The 19638-nt window shown below is 52.8% G+C and overlaps 1 protein-coding gene across 1 annotated transcript; it reads left to right on the top strand.

Moving 5' to 3' along the window:
* The first annotated feature begins 413 nt into the window (after positions 1-413).
* LOC140688784 (rod cGMP-specific 3',5'-cyclic phosphodiesterase subunit beta-like) lies at positions 414-19566 on the top strand. The gene is made up of 8 exons (XM_072948745.1): positions 414-881; positions 3378-3530; positions 3810-3899; positions 16654-16794; positions 16884-16958; positions 17817-17881; positions 18665-18731; positions 19474-19566. The coding sequence occupies exons 1-8, from the start codon at positions 414-416 to the stop codon at positions 19564-19566; spliced, it is 1152 nt and encodes a 383-aa protein (XP_072804846.1).
* The last annotated feature ends 72 nt before the right edge of the window (positions 19567-19638 follow it).

Here is a 19638-nt window from a genome sequence, read left to right as displayed (position 1 = left end):
TTGCCTGCCCACCCCAGCTCACCTGTGCCCAGGTGCGGGTGCCCAGGAGCCCTGGAGCTACCTGCTGGACAGCCCCAGATACTCAGGGCCCCTCAGGCAAAAAGGAGCCCAGTGTCCTTTGGGACTATCTCTCTCCAGGGGGTGGGGGTCGAGGCCTGCCCCCCTAGAAGCCAAGTGCTGCTCCCCTACAGCCCATGACTCCCGCTATTGGCGAAGCCCCCGAGTGTTAGCCTACAGTCCCCACTCCTGGGGGTCTGATTTTCCCAGGAAGTGGGAAGTCCAGGTCTAAGGCAAGGGCGGGCAGGCGAGGGTGAGTCAGCTGGTATGGTAATCATGGCTAAGAAAGGCTTTGCTGATGACAGTGTTTGCTGGAGGTCCCTGTGCACCTGGGGCCGGACGGGCAGTGGGACACCATGAGCCTCAGCGAGGAGCAGGTGCAAAAGTTCCTGGACCAGAACCTGGGCTTCACGGATCAGTACTTTGGGAAGAAGCTGAGCCCCGAGGATGCGGCCAGCGCCTGCGAGGACAGGGCCCTGGCGGGTGGCGCCAGCTTCCGAGAGCTGTGCCAGGTGGAGGAGAGCGCGGCACTGTTCGAGCTGGTGCAGGACATGCAGGAGAGTGTGAACATGGAGAGGGTGGTCTTCAAGATCCTGCGGCGCCTCTGCTCCATCCTGCGTGCCGACCGCTGCAGCCTCTTCATGTACCGCCAGCGCAATGGCGTGGCCGAGCTCGCCACGCGCCTCTTCAGCGTGCAGCACGACAGCATCCTGGAGGACTGCCTGGTGCCCCCCGACTCCGAGATCGTCTTTCCGCTGGACATTGGGGTCGTGGGCCATGTGGCTCAGACCAAGAAAACCGTGAACGTCAAGGATGTGACGGAGGTGGGTGCTGGGCCTCGGGGGTCAGTGAGGGGTCCCCACAAGCCCTGAGGGACGAGTCAGCCCACAGGGGACTGTCACGTTTGGGGAAGGTGCCCTGGGCAGGCACTACTGCCCCCTTGACCGACAGCTCCATGGACAAGAGTCTGGGGAGGAAGGGGTCAGAGCAGGGGCTGGTACAGGGGCCCAGAAAGGAGTCAGTGGGCCCCAGAGCCGTAAATTCGCCACCTCCTGGGAAACCAAACTGCTCGCTGGGGTAGGCAAGTTTTGGGAGTTCAGGAGAAGCGATGGGGAAGCCAGGTCTGGTCAAGGAGTGGGCGGCAGTGCCTGGAGCTGGGAGATTCGGGAGGACAGGTTCTGCGGTGTGAGGCCCGTGCGCCAGGAGGAGGGAGCCCCAGCCTGGGGAGAAGAGGGTGGTTTGGGCAGGGGAGGACATGTCAGACTGGGCCGGGCTGCTGAGGTGCCCGTTGGACACGTGAGAGGGCCTCCGAGGAGAAGGAGCAGGAAGGGGAGGCCGCGGTGGGCAGGGGAGGGTGTCTTTTCCCGCCTCCGAGGATCAGGGTCTGGCCTGGGAGTGGGAAGCAGGCCCGTGAGCTGGGTCAGTCTCATCCACGTTCCACGAAGGAACCCAGTGGGGATTACCCACTGCCGGTCTCCACTGTCCCCTTGTCCCCAGAGACAAGCAGACTTGCGGATGGACCCCCGATCCTGAGCTGTGCTGCAATCCTCTTAAACTTATCTGCTCAAACAAGTCTGGGTCCAGCGACCTGAATATAGTAATCTCTGGGATTAGCTTCATCTCACTTCCTTTTTAAGAAATGGGTCATCTGCAAATCGAAATATGAGGAGTCTGAATTACGAGGGAAAAAATTTCGGCAGGAGTGGGGTCGCCTACACTGAGTGCCTCCTCTGCTCCCCACCTCCTCCCCCACCCCCTTCCCACATGCTACACCTTGCCCCTTCCTTCTGTACGTCTGGGTCTGTTGTCCTCCGGCTGAGCACCCACCCCCAGACCTGTGCTGTCAGTGTCAGTGTCTCTGAGGGTCTGATTCAAACTGTCTGTGCTGGCCCCTCCCACCCCACCCCCTGCAGGGCTGTCTCTCCCTGGGGCTTGGCCTCTCTTCCAGCTCCAATAGGACAGCCTCCTCTGATGTCTCCCCAGCTGGCCAGTGTGGCTGGATGCCTCCTTCATGGCGACAGCCTCAGTCCTCAGGGCTACACTGGGCTTGTTTATCTCAGATGCAGTGGAACAGAGGCGAGCGAAAATCAGCAAAAAAGCAAGTTTCCAATAAGTGCATCATGAAATCCAGAGGGAGACTGCAGCGGAGCCAGTGCTCTACCAGGGGCTGTCTGTGGACAGTGCTGGCAAGTGCCACAGGGCTGTGATGTCACCCCACCAGCCCTTCGTGGTCCCTGAGGCCCCAGGGTTCATGGGAGGCAGCCAGGCAGGAGGTCCTGGAAGGCTCTGAAACACCTTGTCAGAGGGTCCCACATGTCACCAAGGTATCTAGACCCTGCCAAGGTGGCAGCTGGCCTTTGTGGGGAAACTCCCAGGATCCAGGACAGCTCAGATGAGGGAGGAGGACCGGGCAGGCCGTGCTGAGCAAGATGGGCCGGGAGGCAGATGGGGGCCTAGGGATGCTCTGGTCACTGATGACTGGGCGGTGGAAGCAGAGAGCTGAAGGCACTTCAGAGAAGTCACAGGGCTTGGAGACCTACTGGGTCAGAGGGGGGGGGGCGCCAAGACCCAGGTCCCCTCTGTGGGGTGATGGCTGGGTGCCAGTCCTTAGAGTGGGGACACAAGAGGGCAGGTGTTTCTGCGAATGAAGTTTGGGTGCTATGGTCCTGAGGTTGGTAACACTCAGAGGGCTGGGGAAAAGCTCAGATGAGCATTTTCCGGTGGGGACAAACCTAAGAACCCTTCAACCGGCCCCTGACCAGGGAGAATCCCCAAAGGAAAACTCTGGGACTGGGGGAACCCCCCCCCCGGGAGGCCAGAGGTGGATGGAGGTCTCATCATGGGTGCCAGAAACCCCATGGAGCAGGGGCACAGGAGACCCGCAGCGGCTGGGGAGAGTCCAGGGGTGCAGGAGCTAGCCCGAGGTGGCTGAAGGCAGGAGGAGATGCAGCCAGGATGAGAAGGGGCCTGGGGATGGGTGGACTGGACAGACTCAAGAGGCATCCAGGAGGCCAGCTCTGCCAGGTGGCAGCAGGTGTGGGAAGACCCAGCCCAGTGGGGTGCAAGGTGGAGAGGTGCCCAGGAGGACTCTACAGAGTCTGTGGATGGAGAGCTGGGTGTCACTGGCTCTGAAATGGGGTGCTGGGGACTGAGCCAGGATGGAGCTCCAAGGACAGGCCATTGGCCATGTTCTCTCTGCTTCCCAGGCTCCTGAGGCCCAGGGCATGGCCTGGTCAGCTTAGCCCTGACCCCAGGGACCAGGGGGACCAGGGCTCCAGGTCCACAGAACAATGGCCTCTCCCTTATCACTTGCCTCACAGTGTCCCCACTTCAGCTCCTTCGCTGATGAGCTGACCGACTATGTGACAAGGAACATCCTGGCCACACCCATCATGAATGGCAAAGATGTTGTGGCTGTGATCATGGCTGTGAACAAGCTGGACGGCCCGTGTTTCACCAGTGAAGATGAAGATGTGAGTGTCGGGGAGCCCCTGAGCGTGCATGCCGGTCTGACCCCGAGTCCTCACGTGCCCTGTTCCTGGTGGGGTGCGTGCCTGGCCAGTGGTGTCAAGTACACACCACTCCTCAGCTTGGCTCTGAGGACTCACCCAGGCATCCGTGTGTCTTCCAGCACGTGGGCCTGTGTGTGGCCCCTCCTCCAGGCAGCTGGGTATCTCCCCCACAGATGCACACTGGGGTGCACATCTGAAAACCAAGGTTTTTAACTCCTGCTGTTACAACTACTCTCCCAGGTTTTCTTGAAGTATCTGAATTTCGGCACGTTAAACCTGAAGATCTACCACTTGAGCTACCTCCACAACTGTGAGACACGCCGAGGCCAGGTACTTGCGCGCCACCCAGCCAGGCCCTCCCTCCCGGAATGTCGTGCTCAGGGCAGAGGGCATCTCTGTCAGAGTGTGTCCAGGTGCCCATGGCCCCAGTCTCTCTGGACAAAAACATGTAGTGCTGTGTCCGCCTGCACGGGTCCCAGGCCAGCAGCTCCAGGGAGAGGGCCCCAAGGCTTTTGTGGTTGTGGGTGTGGTGCTGAGACTGCGCCGAGCTGTGGGCGGGGAGGCCAGGCCCCTGTGGGGTCTGGGTCCCTCGTTCCCTGTCTGCCCAGCCTGACGCGCCCTCTGGCCCAGGTGGTGTGAGCACCTGCAGATGCTGAAGTCACAGCGCCTCCTTAGAAGCCGCCTCAGACCTTCTTTGGAAGGAGCTGGGCGAATTATGTGAACTATGAATGTACAGCAGGGTCAGAGGGTCCCGCCACCCGCTGGCCCAGCTTCCGGTGGGTTCTGACCCCGGCTACACGGGGCAGCAGTCACCTCTAGGGCCAGAATCTGCTTTTCCTCCATAAGCAAGGGAAGCGTGGGGGTCTGACGCAAGCAGGTGGGACCGTGGCTGTGGGAACGGGCTGAGCTGACGGGGCCCTCGGGGGTAGGTCCCATCCGAGTCCTCCAGCCCAGAGTCTTCGCCTGCGGAAGCGGTGGACAAACAGTGAGTGGACAGGGAGACTCCCACCACTCTGGGCCTGCGGCCTCCGGGCCAGGCCTTACTGGTCACTCCACACTGTCCCTCTTTCTGTTCCATCTGCAAATGCTGTTTGCATCCCGGTCGCATACTGTAAACCTGTTAAAGTGACAACAGGTTCCTGTACTTGTCTCAGTGTCTGGGGAGAAAGGCTGGGTTCAGGGGTCCCCTCCTGACCCACGGGCTGTGAGAAGAGCAGCCCGGGCAGGCAAGGGGGCACCCCAAGCCCGCCGAGGACCTCCTGGCCACAAGAAGGCCCCACCTAAGGTAAAACCTCTGGGAGGGTCACCTCCATGGGCCAGGGCATGTGGGGCTGGGGATGCAGCCCAGGAGGAACAAGGCCCACCAGCCCGGGTGGCTGTGCAGCAGAGGCAGTGGGAGGACGCTCGGGGGCCGGGAGGGTGCTCTGGGCAGAGGAAGGGCGAGGCCGGGGCCTGAGGCCGTGGAGGAGTGGCCAGCCGGACTGCAGTGGGGCTGAAGGCAGCGCTCAGGGCCGGGGGCCACTGGGGCTGTGAGGAGCACTTTGAGAGGCCTCTGGGGCCTCCCAGCCCCCACTGCAGGGATGGGGTTTGCAGGGAGACTCACTGTGACCACTGATTTCCTTATATCATCATGTTTATCAGTCTGGACACAGGGATGTATCCTGTGCTCTTAAGTTACGACCAGCACGATTTCCTGACGCCATGGCTCAGCTGTTCCTCTCAGAGGACCCTGCGTCCTCTGACACGTCCCCCCGAACCCTTCATTCTGGGTGGTTTTGTTTGGTGGATGGGTGGGTTTTTTGTTTGGGGGCTTTCACACACCCTTACTTTCAGATGCTAAGAAATGCTCCTGTCTCATCTGCAGGATTTCCTGCCCAGTCCTGAGACCAGCCGTTCCTCTGGGAGTCCTGGTTCCCTTCACAGGAAATGGTCTTAGAGACAAAGATCTGGGCACTAGGTGTGCTCTTGGCTATGGGGGTGGCGTAGCTTCTAGGCCTTTGGCTGACAGAGCAAGGAGACAAGTGTGTGTACACGCACGTCTGTAAACTTTCTGCATATAACCGCTTGTGTCCACACTAAACTGAGCCTGAGTTCTTGCTGTGTCTCCAACCGTAATCCATCCCCGTCCAGACCCTTCTGGCCTCCTCCCCTCCACACCAGCCCGGAGACCCTGTCTCCCATCTCTGCTGTCCGTTTAGCTAACTGTCCAATTCCGGGGCACACACACTGCAGGCCAGGACTGTGACCTGTAGCCCAGGGGCATAAACTCATCACCAGAGCTCCTTTCTTTGACTCTTGCGGACGCCACTCACTACTCGTTTCCAAAAGGCCTGAGGTCAGCACCTCTCCCCATCCCCTCTTGTGAGGAGGCGTCATGCATTTCCGTGCAGATCTCATCACTGCCTCCATTCTTTCTTGGACTCTCCCAAACTACCAAACGATTTTCTTTGTGTGTTTGCACACATTATGGCTCATTCTTTGTGCCGTGCATTTCTATAGGCCCTGACAAATGCCTCACGACCTGCACCCACCGTTACATTGCCATGAAGAGTCACTTCACCGACTTGGACCCCGTTATCCCTCCACGCCCACCTCCACCAAAGCCCTGGCAACCAGTGACCTTTCACTGTCTCCACAGTTTTGCAGAATGTCACATAGTTGGAATCACACAGTACGCAGCCTTTTAAGACTGGTTTCTCTCAGTTACTAACGTGCATTTAGGGTTCCTCCACGTCTTTTCATGGCTTGGTAGCCCATTTCTTTGTATTGCTGAGTAATATTCCAACGTCTGGATGTATCGCAGTTTATTTATTCACTCACCTGTGGAAGGACATCTTGGTTGCCTACAGTTGGGGGCAACTATGAATAAAACTGCTAGAAACATTTGTGTACAGGTTTTTGTGTGGGCATAATTTTTCAGTGCAGTTGAGTAAATACCAAAGAGTGTGATCACTGGATAACACAGTATAACTGGCTTTAACTTTGGGAGAAGCTGCCAAAAAAGGGCTGTGCCGTTCTGCACGCTCATCAGCAATAACTGAGAACTCCTGTTGCTGTGCGTCCTCGGCATCTTTTTGTATCGTCAGTTACGTGGAGTTTGCCTGTTCTGGCGGTGTTTCTCGCTGTTGTTTTAATTTACAGCTCCCTAACGACAGGTGATGTTGAACATCTTTGCATGTGTTTACTTGCCACCTGAAACCGTACTCTTTGGTGAGGTATCTGTTCAGATCTTTTGTGCTTTTTTTTACAGTAAGTTGTCTGTTTCCTTCTTATAGTTTTAAGAGTTTTTTGTAAAACGGGTGTAAGTCCTTTATCAGATATGCAAATAATTTCTCCACGGTTGTAGCTTGTCTTTTCATTCTCTTAATAGTGTATTTGGGAAACAGAAGTTTTAAATTTTAATAAATCTATTTAATAAAATTTTCCTTCATGGATTATAGGTGGGTATTACATCTTAAAACTCATCACCAAACCGAAGGTCACCTAGATTTTGTGCTATGTCCTCTTCTAGCAGATTTATGGTTTTGCACTTTGCACTCAGGTCTATGGGTTAATCCTGCGAAAGGTATAAGGTCTGTGTCTACACGTGCACCTTTTTGGCACATGATGTCCAGTAGTTCCAGCAGCAGTTCGTGGAAAGACCAGCCTTTCTTTGCTGAGTTGCCTTTGCTCCTTAATCAAACTGCAGTTGACTGTACTTGTATGAGTCTTTCTGGGCTCTCGATTCCATCCCATTGAGCTACACGCCTGCTGTTTCGCCAATACCATACTATCTTCACAATTAAAGCTTTATTGTATTAAAGTTGGGAATACCAATCCTCCAACCTTTTTTCCTGCAGTATTGTGCTAGATATTTTATGTTTTTTGCCTTTCTATATCAACTTTAAAATCAATTTGTCCATATGCATGAAATAGCTTGATGATATTTTAATTGGTTCTGCATTAAATCTGTACATCAAGTTGGGAACAGCTGGCATCTTAACAATTCATGAGCAGAGAATACCTCTCCATTTATTTCCAGCTTCTTTGATTTCTTCAGAGTTTTGTCATATTTGCATATAGATTCCGTACATATTTTGTTAATTTGTGCCTAAGTATTTAATTTTTATGCTAATGTAAGTGATATTATGCTCTTAATTTCTAGTTCCACTTGTTCATTGCTGGTATAAAGGAAAGCAACTGACTTTGTATGTCTACTTTGTACCTCGTGAACTTAAGACAATCACTATTAGTTCCAGGAGGTTTTAAAACTGACTCCTTGGTATTTTCACATAGACAATCGTGTCGTCTGCGGACAGAGACAGCTTTACCCCTTCCTCCCCAACCCACATCCAGTGCACTCCCCTTCCTTGTCTCAGCGCTAGGGCTGCGTGCAATGTTGAACGTGTGTGGCGGGAGGGGACCTCCAGGCCTTGCTCCCAGCCTTAGGGGAAGGGCCACTTTCTCACCATCAAGTAAGACGTTCGCTAGGGTTGTTGCAGAATTTTCAGCTAGTTGAGAAATTTCCCCTCTGTTTCCACTTTGCTCAGAGCTTTTATTCTGAATGAGTGTTGGACTTTGTCAAATATTTTTTCTTCATCAACTGATATGATAATGTTATTTTTTTCTTCTTTAGCCTGATAATGTGGTGGATTGCATTACCTGATTTTCGAATGCTGGGCCAGCGTTGCACACCTGGGATAAATGCAGCCTGGTCATGGAGTGTAATTATTTTTATATGTTATTGGACTGGGTTTGCTAATATCTTGTTAAGAATCTTTGCACCTCTGTTCATGAGAGGTTTGGGGCTGTGATTTTTTCCTTTTCTTTTTTCCTGTAATGTCTCTATCTGGTTTGGGTATGAGGGTAATTCCGGCCTCACAGAACGGGTTAGGAGGTACTCCCTCTGCTTCTGTTTTCTGGAAGAAATTGTAGTGAATTGGCATAATTTCTTCCCTAAATGTTTTGTGGAATCCACCCCTGAATCCATCAGGGACACGGCTTTCCTTTTTGGAAGATTATTAAACGTAGACCCAGTGTCTTTAACACTTACAGGTCTGTTCAGATTATCCTGCTTCTTTTGATGTGGGTGTTGGTAGTTTGTGTCTTTCAAGGCATTGAAAGATTCAGTTAATCTAAGCTACTTACTCTAGATTACCAAATTTGGGGGGGGGTTGGTTTTGTTTTAATACTTATTATTCATTTTCTTCTGCTTGCTTTAGACTTAAATTAATCTACTTTTCCTAGTTTCCCAAGACTAGATTACTGATTTTCAATCTTTCTTCTTTTCTAATATGTGCATCCAATGCTATACATCTCCCTCCAAGCACTGCTTTCATTGCATCCCACAAACTTTGATAAACTGTATTTTCATTTTCACTTAGTTCAAACTCTTTATAAATTTCTCTTGAGACTTCTCCTTTGACCCATGTATTGACTAGAAGTGTATTATTTGATGTATTTTTTAATTTTCCAACTACACTTCTGTTAATAATTTCTAGTGTAGTCTTGTAGTATAACAATATATTCTTTATGATCTTTTAATTCTTTTAAGTGTGTTAATATGAGTTTTGTGGGCCACACTCTGGTCTGTTTCGGTGCCTGCTCCGTGTGAACTTGAGGTGCACATTCCGCTGCTGTCGGGTGGAGTTGTCTGCAGGTACTCATTACGTCCACTGCTGCATGGTTCAGCTGTTTGCTTACTGACTTTCTGCCTGTTGGATCTATCAATTAACTGAGAGAAGAATGCTGAAATCTCCAGCCAGAACAGTGGGTTTATCTATTTCTTCTTGCAGTGCTATTAGTTTTTGCTTCACGGAATTTGATGCTCAGTTGTAGATACATACACATTAAGGAGTGTTATGTCTCCTTGGAGAAATGGCCCCTTTATTATTATGTAATGTTCCTCTTTACTCCCGCAATTTTCCTTCTTCTGAAGCCTGCTGTATATGAAATTAATGTAGCTACTCCAGCTTTCTTTTGATTGATGTTAGCATGGTACATATTTCTCCATCCCTCTACTTTTTTCCCAACTATTTTCATTGTAGTAAAATACACATAACAAAAAATTTATTGTCTTAACCATTTCTAAGTCTACAGTTCAGTGGTGTTAAGTACATTTGTATTGTGCAGTCATCACCACTATCATCTCCAAAACTCCATACAGCTTCCCAAACTGGAACTCTGTCCCCATTAAACACTGACTCCCCTGTCCCCTCTGTCCTAGCCCCTGGAAACCATACTCTGCTTTCTGTTTCTATGATTTTAACTACTCTAAGTACCTCGTGTAAGTGGAATCCTACAGTACTTGTCTTTGTGACTGGTTTATTTCACTGAGCATAATATCCTCAAGGTTCATCCATGTTGTAGCATATTACAGAATTTTCTTCCTTTTTTAAGGCTAAATAGTACTCCATTGTATGACTATAGCATATTTTGCTTCTCCATTCATCTGTTGATGGACACATTAGCTATTGTGAATAATGCTGCTGTGACCATGAATGTACAAATATCTCTTTGAAACACTGCTTTCAGTTCTTCTGAGTATATACCCAGAAGTGGAATTGCTGGATCATATGGTAGTTCTGTTCAGTTTTTTAATAACTTCCATGCTATTCTCCTAAGTGTCTGCACCATTTTCTGTTCCCACCAACAGTGCACAGGGGTCCCAATTTCTCCACATCCTTACCAACACTTGTGTTGTTTTGTTTTTGAAAGTTGCCATCCTAACGGGTGTTTGTTCTGAATGTAGTCCTGATTTGCATTCTTCTAATGATTAGTGATATTGATTATCTTTTCATATGCTTATCAGCTATTTGTATACCTTCTTTGGAGAAGTGTCTTTTCAAGTTCTTTGCCCATTTTTTAATCTGGTTGTTCGTTCTGTTGCTTTTGTTGAGTTTTAGGAGTTATCTGCATAATCTGGGTACTACTCCCTTATCAGATCTATGGTTTGCAAATATTTTCTCCTAATCCATGGGTTGCCTTTTTACTCTGTTGATAGTCTCCTTTGATGCACAAAACATTTTGGATTTTCAGGAAGTCCAATTTGTCCATTTTTCCTTTTGTTGTCTGAGTCTTTGATGTTGCACCTAAGCGATCATTGCCAAATCCAATGACATGAAGCTTTTTCCCCTGTGTTTTCTTCTAGGTTCATAGTTTTAGGTCTTACATTTAGTTTTGAGTTAATTTTTGCTTATGGTGTGAGGTAAGGATTCAGCTTTGTTCTGCATGTGGATGTCCAGCTTTCTCAGCGCCATTTGTTGAAAAGACTGTCCCTTTCCCGTTGAATGGTCTTGGCACCCTTGTCAAACCTCATTTGATCATATATGTGAAGATTTATTTCTGGACTCTCTAACATGGTCCATTGATCTGTATTTCTGTCTTTCTGCTAGTATCACATGTTTTGATTAATGTAGGTTTATACCATGTTTTGAAATAAGGAATTACAAGTTCTCTAGCTTTGTTCTTTCTCAAGACTGTTTTGGCTATTCAGAGTCACTTGAGATTCCATATGAACTTTTGTATGGGTTTTTTTTAATTTCTGTGAAAACATCATTGAGGTTTTGATAGGGATTGCACTGAATCTGTAGGTCATTTTGGGTAATATTGACGTTGTAACAATATTAAGTCTTCCAATTCGTGATCAGAGGATGTCTTCCTATGTATTTATGTCTTCTTTATTTCAGCAATGTTCTATAGTTTTCATTGTTACAGTAAATCTAGCTTTTACAGTTGCCCATGTTTTTACCTTGACTGAGATCCTTATTTCTCCATGTGGCTTCAAGGTGCTGTCTGGTGTCCTTTCATGTCACCTGCAGGACCCCTTGAGCACTTCTTGGAGGGCAGGTCTGCAGGTCATGAACTCCCTCAACTTTGGGATTTCTGAGAACGTCTTAGTTTCTCCCTAACTTTTGAAGGGCAGTTGTGCCAGATATGGGATTCTTGGTTGACAGTTTTTTTAAGCACTTTTAGCACTTTGACTATGTCAGCCCACTGCCTCCTGGCCTCCAAAGTTTCTGATGAGAACCCTGCCAGTGATCTTGCTGAGGGTGGCCCTCATGTGTGCTGAGTCACTTCTCTCTCTGCTTTCAAGATTCTCTTTGTCTTTCAACAGCTTGATTATAATATGTCTTGGGCAGGAGGGTGGGGGTTGGAGTTCATCCTACCTGGTGTTTTTTGAGATTCTTGGATGGTAATATTCATGTCTTTCATCAAGTCGGGGCAGGGTGGGGCGGGATTGTAGCCATCATTCCTTCAGGTATTCTCACTGTGTATCTCCTGCACTGGGGGAGGTCATCCCATCTCCCTTGGGTGCGCTGTCCTAAGTGCTCTCATTCTGCCCCTACTGTGAGGCTCCCCCTAAGCCAGGCCGTAACTTAATAGCTGTGAGGACGTTTCCCCAAATTCTTATCAGCAGCTCCAAAACAGTGGCCTCAGGCCAAGACTGAAATCCAATCCCCCACACCCCAGGTGCGGGCCTTGGGGAGGCAAGTCTGGGGGCGTTTTCTGGGCCAGGCTCCCCCATGCACTTTCCCCCAGTGAATCTCACCCAGATGGACTGTGTTTCCTCCAGGAAAGTCAGGTCTCAGGAGAAACCATGTTTTCAACTCTCTACGTGAATGCCCCGAGGCCCCCTCCCTCTCCAGATACCCTACTTTTCTGCTCCCCTTCACGCATCCTGTCTCAGGGTCCCTTTCCTTCTGCACCTCAACTGCCACCCCAACTCAGCACTCAGAACCAGACTTTGAAAACTTAGGTAGTGTCACCAGGTGGCCTTTGTGTTTGCTGGTCCCTCTGCCAAGAACACTGTCCCTCACACCACATGGCTCCTTTGTGGAGAGGTCTCCCCGACCCACCCTCGGGCCCTGCATTCCCTCCCGACCCCAACTACTGAGCCCCCTGCAGCACACTGGGTGGTTTGTTTGCTCTGTCTGTGTTCCAGCCACCACCCCTGGCAGAAAGTGAATTCTACGACTCTGGGATGTTTATCTGTGCTGTTGTCCAGTCACACCAGACCTAAGCCAGGCAATAAACATCCTTCCAGCAAGTGACTCTCTGACCCTGAGGAAACGCAGGCCACCTGGAAACTCGTGGTCTCTGGCTCCTCAGGCCACAGCGGGCACACAGGGGTTTTAGGTGGGAATTCTAACGACGGACATCCATGTCAGCCAAGTACTCTGAGTTTCCACTCAAGTTGCCTAACCCTCATAGAAAGCCATTTCTGAGCCCGAACAGACTGAACAGTATTTTAAAGAAAACTAATTAATTTCCACAAAGTACAGAGCTCTACCTCACAGCTCTTCTTGAAAAGAAAAGTCGAGAATGAACAGAGACTGGCTCCCACACTGCCTGCACCTTGTTTTTTTCTCTTCCTTGTGCTGTGGGAGTAGCTGTGAGAATAAAAGCAGTTCTCAGCACAGCGCTCACCCCCTTCGCCCAAATTGCAGTGACCCTCCAGGGCCCTGGGCCCTCCTCAGGCACTGGTGTCCCCTCCCCACTGCCCCAGTGGGTCCTTCCTGATCACTCTCCCTGGGGACTCCGGCTCAGGGGTCCCCAGCAATACCTTTCTGAAAGTGTCTCAGCCACTTTGGTCAGAGGCCATAGAAGCAGCAAGGACATCCTAGGTTTGGCCCTGGGATGGTGGCATTCCTCTCCGGTCTACTGTGTCAAGCTGACTGGTCAGTTATAACTGTGATTTCCACTGCCTAACAGGCCATGCTGCACCAGAAGCTGGACAAAAGGCCCACTGGTGCAGGATTTTGGCTTCCCCTTCTTTCCAGGCTGTCCTTTTGTCCATGATCCACTGGCTTATCGTGAAGACTGGAGGAGGTGCCCTGCCCCTCCCAGGACAGGGCGAGTGGCACCAATGTCAGAAGGCTTTGTAGAGAACACACATGCTCAAAGGCTGCTCTCATATTCTAGGTGTGTGAACAAGCGGAAGTCAGGATGTGTGGTCAGGAGGCAGCAAGGAGGGGCTGGCACGCCTCTCCACCCTGGGCAGTGCAGGCCAGCTTCCGTCACTGGGCTCCCACAGTGCTGTCACTGGACACGAGGTTGGGAAAAGGTGGACGCAGGGTGGACCATCTTCCCACCATAAAATATCTTAAGAGTATGGACAATAGTGAAATAATGAGGAAATGATGATTTGTATATTTATTACCTTTGCCTTAATATTCTTAATTTTTAAGTTAATGTTATTTAACTTGAATAATGACTGTGTTTCACAACCGGCTCACAAAATCCTGGAGATTCAGGGACCGACTCTTGGGAGCTTACCACTAAGGAAGAGCTTTGGGAGCACAAGCTGCCCGGGGCCCACGGGGTCACCTTTCCTGTCTGCCCCCTGTTCTCCCAGTGTCCTGACACCTCACGAGGCCAGCCTGCCCTTCCAGCGGCTGTGTGGGCCTCTGTATTGTCTGTCCTCACGTGCAGTTGGACGTCCCTCATTTTCCATGTCACCAGCTGGTCCCTCACCAGCTTTCATCTCAGAGCATTAAACCAGAACACAGTGACTCCGTGCAGGGCGATGCTGCAGCCCCTGGCTGACCACACACTCGTTCACTCAGTCACCGGGTTTTGTGTCCACAGAACACATGGTGCATTCTGGGCTGTGAGCGCTGGTGACTGTGGGCACAGGCTTGAGGCCAAGAAGGGTTTGCCACTCCCTGGGAAGGGGCAAGGTCTGGGGACTCACAGGGTGAGGCATAAGCTGCCCCCCCACCCAAAGAGGGCCCTTGTCATCGGCCACACAAGGCCCCCTGTTTGATTTGCAAGTCTCCAGATTTTACATAAGAATCAGGGTTTCTAGCTTTTCTAAAATGGCTGGGCCCCACCCCTCACCCTCAAGGCCTCTCCCTGAGGGAACTGGCCTGCTGGACTGCTCTAAATCCTGACCTGGCAATGGTTACACATGTGCATGCTGATGTAAAAATCCATCCAGCTGCGTTCTGAAGATCTGTGCACCAGACTCAACTCAGAGAGTCAAACATGGAAACAGGAAGGAGGGGGAAACGGCAAAGCCTCGGGGTGGGCCAGGCTGCCTGGCTTCAGACCACCATGGACATGTGCCTAACCTGCCGAGCCCCCACTTCCTTGGGGCCATAACAGGACCTGCTTCATAGCAGGGTTCAATGTGGTGACTGGCCCTTGGTCTGACTGGGGCACCAGAGGGGCAGGGGTGACAGGAGACGCTCTGCTGGGACAGAAGGAGGGTAGGGGTGGGGAGTGGAGGAAGGTCTCGCCTAGAGGCTGAGCTGTAAGGCCTAAGCCCTTTTCCTCCTCACTCTGTCCCTCTTCTAGGGGATGGGTTTGGGGACTGAAGTATTCAGGTGGCTCAAAAATTAGGTGTGCAGCCCAGCCCCAACCTCTGACATCTGGGATGTGGGTTCTGGTCCCAACCAGGGATTTGCACCCAGGGAGAGCTCAGTGAGTACCTGTGGGACAGATGCACAGGTGGCTAACACACACTCACAGGCACACTCACAGGCATGTTCACGCTGGCATTTAGGGTTCCCAAGAGCCAGGTGCTCCTCCAAGAGCATGACACCTGTTCCACCTTTAATCCTCCCAGCATTTGGAAGGTGGCGCATCATCATCCCATGTTATCAGTGGGGAGCCTGAGGTCTCCAAGTTAGTTGACTTTCCCAAGGTCACAGAGCTGGGGGGAGGCAGGTCAGCATTCTCACCCACTGTGTAGTGGGAAAGGTGGAGAGTTCTGTGCAGGGTTCTTCCATTTCCAGGCCATTACTCCCTCCCTCCCCCAACATAGGTGTGCAGACTTCCAGGTGGTAGCTGGCTGCGGAACAAGGAGTTCAAACAGTCTGCTTTAGAGCAGCAAATCTCACCACCTTCCACACACTCAACAAGCACACCCTGAGCACTCAGAGGCGAAGTGAAGCTCTGGCCAGGAAAAAGCTGGACCACCCGGCCTCACGGAGTTTGTGGTTAGGAGACAGTGAGACGTGCCTCTGCGAGGTCACGGATGAAATGGAGTGCTGCAGGGGATCTGGGTCAGCGGGTGCTCGAGGAAGGCCCTCCTGAGAAAACTTTAGGCTAAGTGAGACTCAGGGATGAGGAAGTTCTGGGATAAGAGCTATGAAGACAGAGGCCAGAGCCTGAGCAAAGGCCCTGTGGTTGGTCAGAATGAGCGTTGTGGACACAGTGGGAGTGCAACAAGAGATGCAGAGAGGGGCGGGACCAGGCCTCTGGGAAAGCCTGCTCCACCAATGGGGAGAGATGGTCGGGATCAAATCTCCATGAGCCTCCTCCACCAGTGGGGAGAGGTGGGTGGTGGACTGCCTCCTGGTTAGAGGACTCTAGGGCAAATGGGGTCTCCAAAGCCCATCCCTCCCTATGACAACAAAGAGTGGGTTTGCTGTAGAGGCCTCAAGGGTGGGGGTGGCAGGAAGGGAGCCACGCCTGGAAGAATCCCGGTGGAGGAGGGGCTGGGCACCCTCAGTGGGTGTGAAAGGGTGGGGCCTAGAGGGAACTACCTGTGGGCAGTGGCTGAGGCGGTGGGGAGGATAGCCCGTCTGGTGGCCCTGGACAGCAGCCTGGGGCCCTGTCGGGGGTTGATGTCCAGGGCACAGTCTGGCCAGGGTCTCCTGGAGCAGGTCAGTGCCTCGTCACTCTCAACTCGCTTTTCAGAGACCACAAAAGCACTTGACATCCAGAAAACAGTGACTTTATATTCTCAAGCCCGTGTCTCACAGGCTAATTATCAAGGCTAGCTGGTCAGATCTTTGCCTTTCAACCTATGGGCAACTGATTGCAATTTTCATTCATGACACTCCTGAACCCAGCCTGAGGCCAGCACCAGCCAGTGAGCAACTAGGGTTGGCCAAGTCCCGGAGGCCTCACCTCCCTGTAGGTGTCCAGGGCCCCTGAGGTAGGGAGTAGGGAGTCCTGTGCTTGGATTAAACGCTCTTTGCTAGCCTTCTGTGGAGATTCTGTTGGGAGAGGCACCGTTGATCAGTGTCCCTCCAGGGTTCTGGGGTCAGATGCATGTATGTGTCAAGTGTGACAGTTTACACGCAGGTGCTGCTGTGGTCAGACAGCTGTGTGTGGGTGTGGCCATAGGCCCACAGGTGTGTCACTTCCCCAGGTGCTGCTGTGGTCGGCCAACAAGGTGTTTGAGGAGCTGACAGACATCGAGAGGCAGTTCCACAAGGCCTTCTACACCGTGCGGGCCTATCTGAACTGTGACCGATACTCGGTGGGCCTCCTGGACATGACCAAGGAGAAGGTGAGGCCTCAGTGCCCCACAGTCTTCCTGGCCAACCTTGTCTGCCCCATGCCGACTCAGTGACTCACTCTCTTCTCTCCTCTGTCCAGGAATTCTTTGATGTGTGGCCTGTGCTGATGGGAGAAGCCCAGCCGTACTCAGGCCCGCGTACCCCTGACGGCCGGGTAAGTCACGGTGCAGGCAGGCTCTGCCCGCACACTCCGGTCTTCCTGACCTCAGCTCCAGCGGGGCAAGGGGCCTGTCCCAGCCCTACCCAGGGTGGGAGAGGGAGGGCTGGGGGAAGGGTGTGGAGAGGCAAGGATCATGGCTGCGAGCTTGCAGGCCCCTGAGTGCCATCCGCACAACTCCAGCCTGCAGGTCCTCCCCGGGCCAGGGGACAGGGCTGGTCTCCTGACAAATGTGGTCAGCCTGGCTGCAATGACCAACATCTGTTGTGCCTGGCCAGACCTCCCACTGCACTATTCTTAAATCACTGTAACATCTCCCCAGGTGGAGCCACATGTGTGTGCATGTGTGTGTGAGCAGGTAGGAACCCGGGCAGATACCCCTGCTCCTTGTGCATCCAGCCGGGGACACGCTTCAAAGCCCAGCCCCACCCCAGTCCCCTCACCTGTCAGGTAGGAGTGATAGCAGGACAGCACAGGGACTCCATGGTCCCCTGTAGCCCGTATGCACAGGAGTCTCTGCACGAGGCCTGGACGTGACCATGACGTGCCATAGTTGTGTGTGTGCGTGAGACAACTGTCCCGGCCCGGCGGGCTGCGTGTGTCTGTGTGAAGGCGCACGGGGTCCAGCGGGTGTGCGGGCTGGAGTAGGACACCAGTGGAGGGAAGACACAGATAAACCAGAGGGGCAACTGTGTGTCCCACGCGAGTCAGTGACGGTGCATGTGTGTCCATCACGTGCATGCCTGTTGTAATTATGTGGGTGTACGTGGTGTGTCACGTGGGGGGGTGTGTCCAGGGCGATTCCTCTCTCCTTGATTGGGGAACCCCTCATGCTTGCTGTGGTCTGTTTCTCAGGAAATCCTCTTCTACAAAGTCATTGACTACATCCTCCACGGCAAGGAAGACATCAAAGTCATCCCGTGAGTGCCAGGGTTTTAGAAGAAGCATCACCGGGGGGCAGGACTACCCCGGGGCTATGCTGGGCTGGCCTGAGGAAGTGTTATGGTGTAGTTAGCGGCCCCTGGCTCCACCCTGCACACCGGGACGAAGCAGAAGGTGGTGGGGATGGGGGCAGACTCATAGGTCTGGGAGAGGATGAGTCCGGGGAGGTTGCAGTGAGGAGGGCTGAAGCCCCGTGGATGGACATCCAGGGCATCAGGTGAGCTGTCCAGGTGGCCCTGTCAGTAGCAACTGACCTTTGAGGCCACTGGGGTCTCATCTTGTCTCCCCAGCCACTCCCGGAAGGGGAGGCCTCACCCTGCACACCCAGTGGGCCTGGGCAGGAGGGGACATCCCACCTGTGGGCAGCAAAGCCGGGGGAGGGGGGCAGCACTCAACCAAGAGAGGTCAAGATGGCAGCTGGTCATTTGCAGCCCTACAGCCACATGGCCATGGGTCCCCCTGACTCCATAAGGCTGTCAGGGTCCCACTCCACAGGCCCTGGGCCGCAGAGATGAAGCACGTGGCCCCTAGTAGGGGAGGGGTTCCTGCTGGGAGGGGCCTCAGCATGGGCAGAGAAAACGGAGCGAGGCAGCTCAGATACCCTCAAACCACATACCCCGCCTCCCCTCACCCTCTTCAAGTCCATGCCAGCCTGCCACAACTCAGCAGGCTCCTCCGCCCCACCCGGAGCTCAGAGAAGAGTCGGCAAGAACACACAATGGAGCATCTGGTTCGTCTGACTTCTGCTTCTCTCCCCGCAGCTCACCCCCTGCCGACCACTGGGCCCTGGTCAGTGGCCTTCCAACCTACGTGGCAGAAAGTGGCTTTGTGAGTCCCCTGAGCCCCTCACCTGGTCCCTGGCACCCTGGCCCTTCCCACCGGCCTGTGTCCCCAGCTCCATCTGCTCAGAAGCTCGTCAGCTTGGACAGTCTATTTTAGAATCACACTGTGCATTTGGCTGCTGCTGGTGTAATTGCTTTTCTGATCTCTTTTCAGATCTGTAACATTATGAATGCCCCGGCTGATGAAATGTTCAAATTTCAGGTATCTGTCTATTCATTACTAGAACGTGTACTGTGCTTAGGAGAGAAGGTGTTGTGGTTCAGAAACGATGAACTAAATTCACCTTTGCTACCTAAGAAACAACCTCAAACTCTGAGGCGGAGGGCAGCAAACACGTGCTCTGTGCACACGGGTCTGCGGGCTGGCCGGGCGCGGCTGCACCTGGCAAGGGCTCACGTCTGCTCTGCCCACACGTCTGCTTCACTCGAGGCCACATGACCAGGGCGAGCTCCTTTATGAAGGAGGCCTCGGTCAAGTGGGCCAGCGGACATGGGCTTTGTCTCTAAGAGCCTCCTCTGGGAACTGGCCGGGCCTTGGGGTGTGGGATAGACACAGCTGCCAGACCGGCGGGGCCCAGTCAAGGGGGGCCAGGCCCGGTGCCAACAACAATTAGGAATTTGGCAGCAGAGCAGTCAGTCAAGCGGAGGGCCTCCCAGGAGGGGACCCTGTGTGGCCACAGCACTCGCACGGGGAAGCCGCCCTGATGAGACAGCCTCCACTTCCTCAGGGGAACACTTCACCACACTCGCTCATGGACGTAAAGTTCTCCTGCACGGTGGGGCCAACAGACAGGAACAGTGACCCAGGCCCCGCAGCTTGAGGGCAGAAGACCCGAGGTTCCCACTCCCTGGGTGGCAGACCCAGCTGGCCAGACCAGAGCAGCGGTCAGCTC

The sequence above is a fragment of the Vicugna pacos genome, chromosome 2, assembly GCF_048564905.1.
Source record: "Vicugna pacos chromosome 2, VicPac4, whole genome shotgun sequence".
Lineage (NCBI taxonomy): Eukaryota > Metazoa > Chordata > Mammalia > Artiodactyla > Camelidae > Vicugna > Vicugna pacos.
This window is presented reverse-complemented; position numbering and strand designations above follow the sequence as displayed.

Coding starts and splice junctions, on each gene's coding strand:
- LOC140688784 (XM_072948745.1), top strand. CDS start 414: ATGAGCCTCAGCGAGGAGCAGGTGCAAAAGTTCCTGGACCAGAACCTG. Junction 882..3,377: donor ACGTCAAGGATGTGACGGAG/GTGGGTGCTGGG, acceptor CTTGCCTCACAG/TGTCCCCACTTCAGCTCCTT. Junction 16,959..17,816: donor CGCGTACCCCTGACGGCCGG/GTAAGTCACGGT, acceptor TCTGTTTCTCAG/GAAATCCTCTTCTACAAAGT.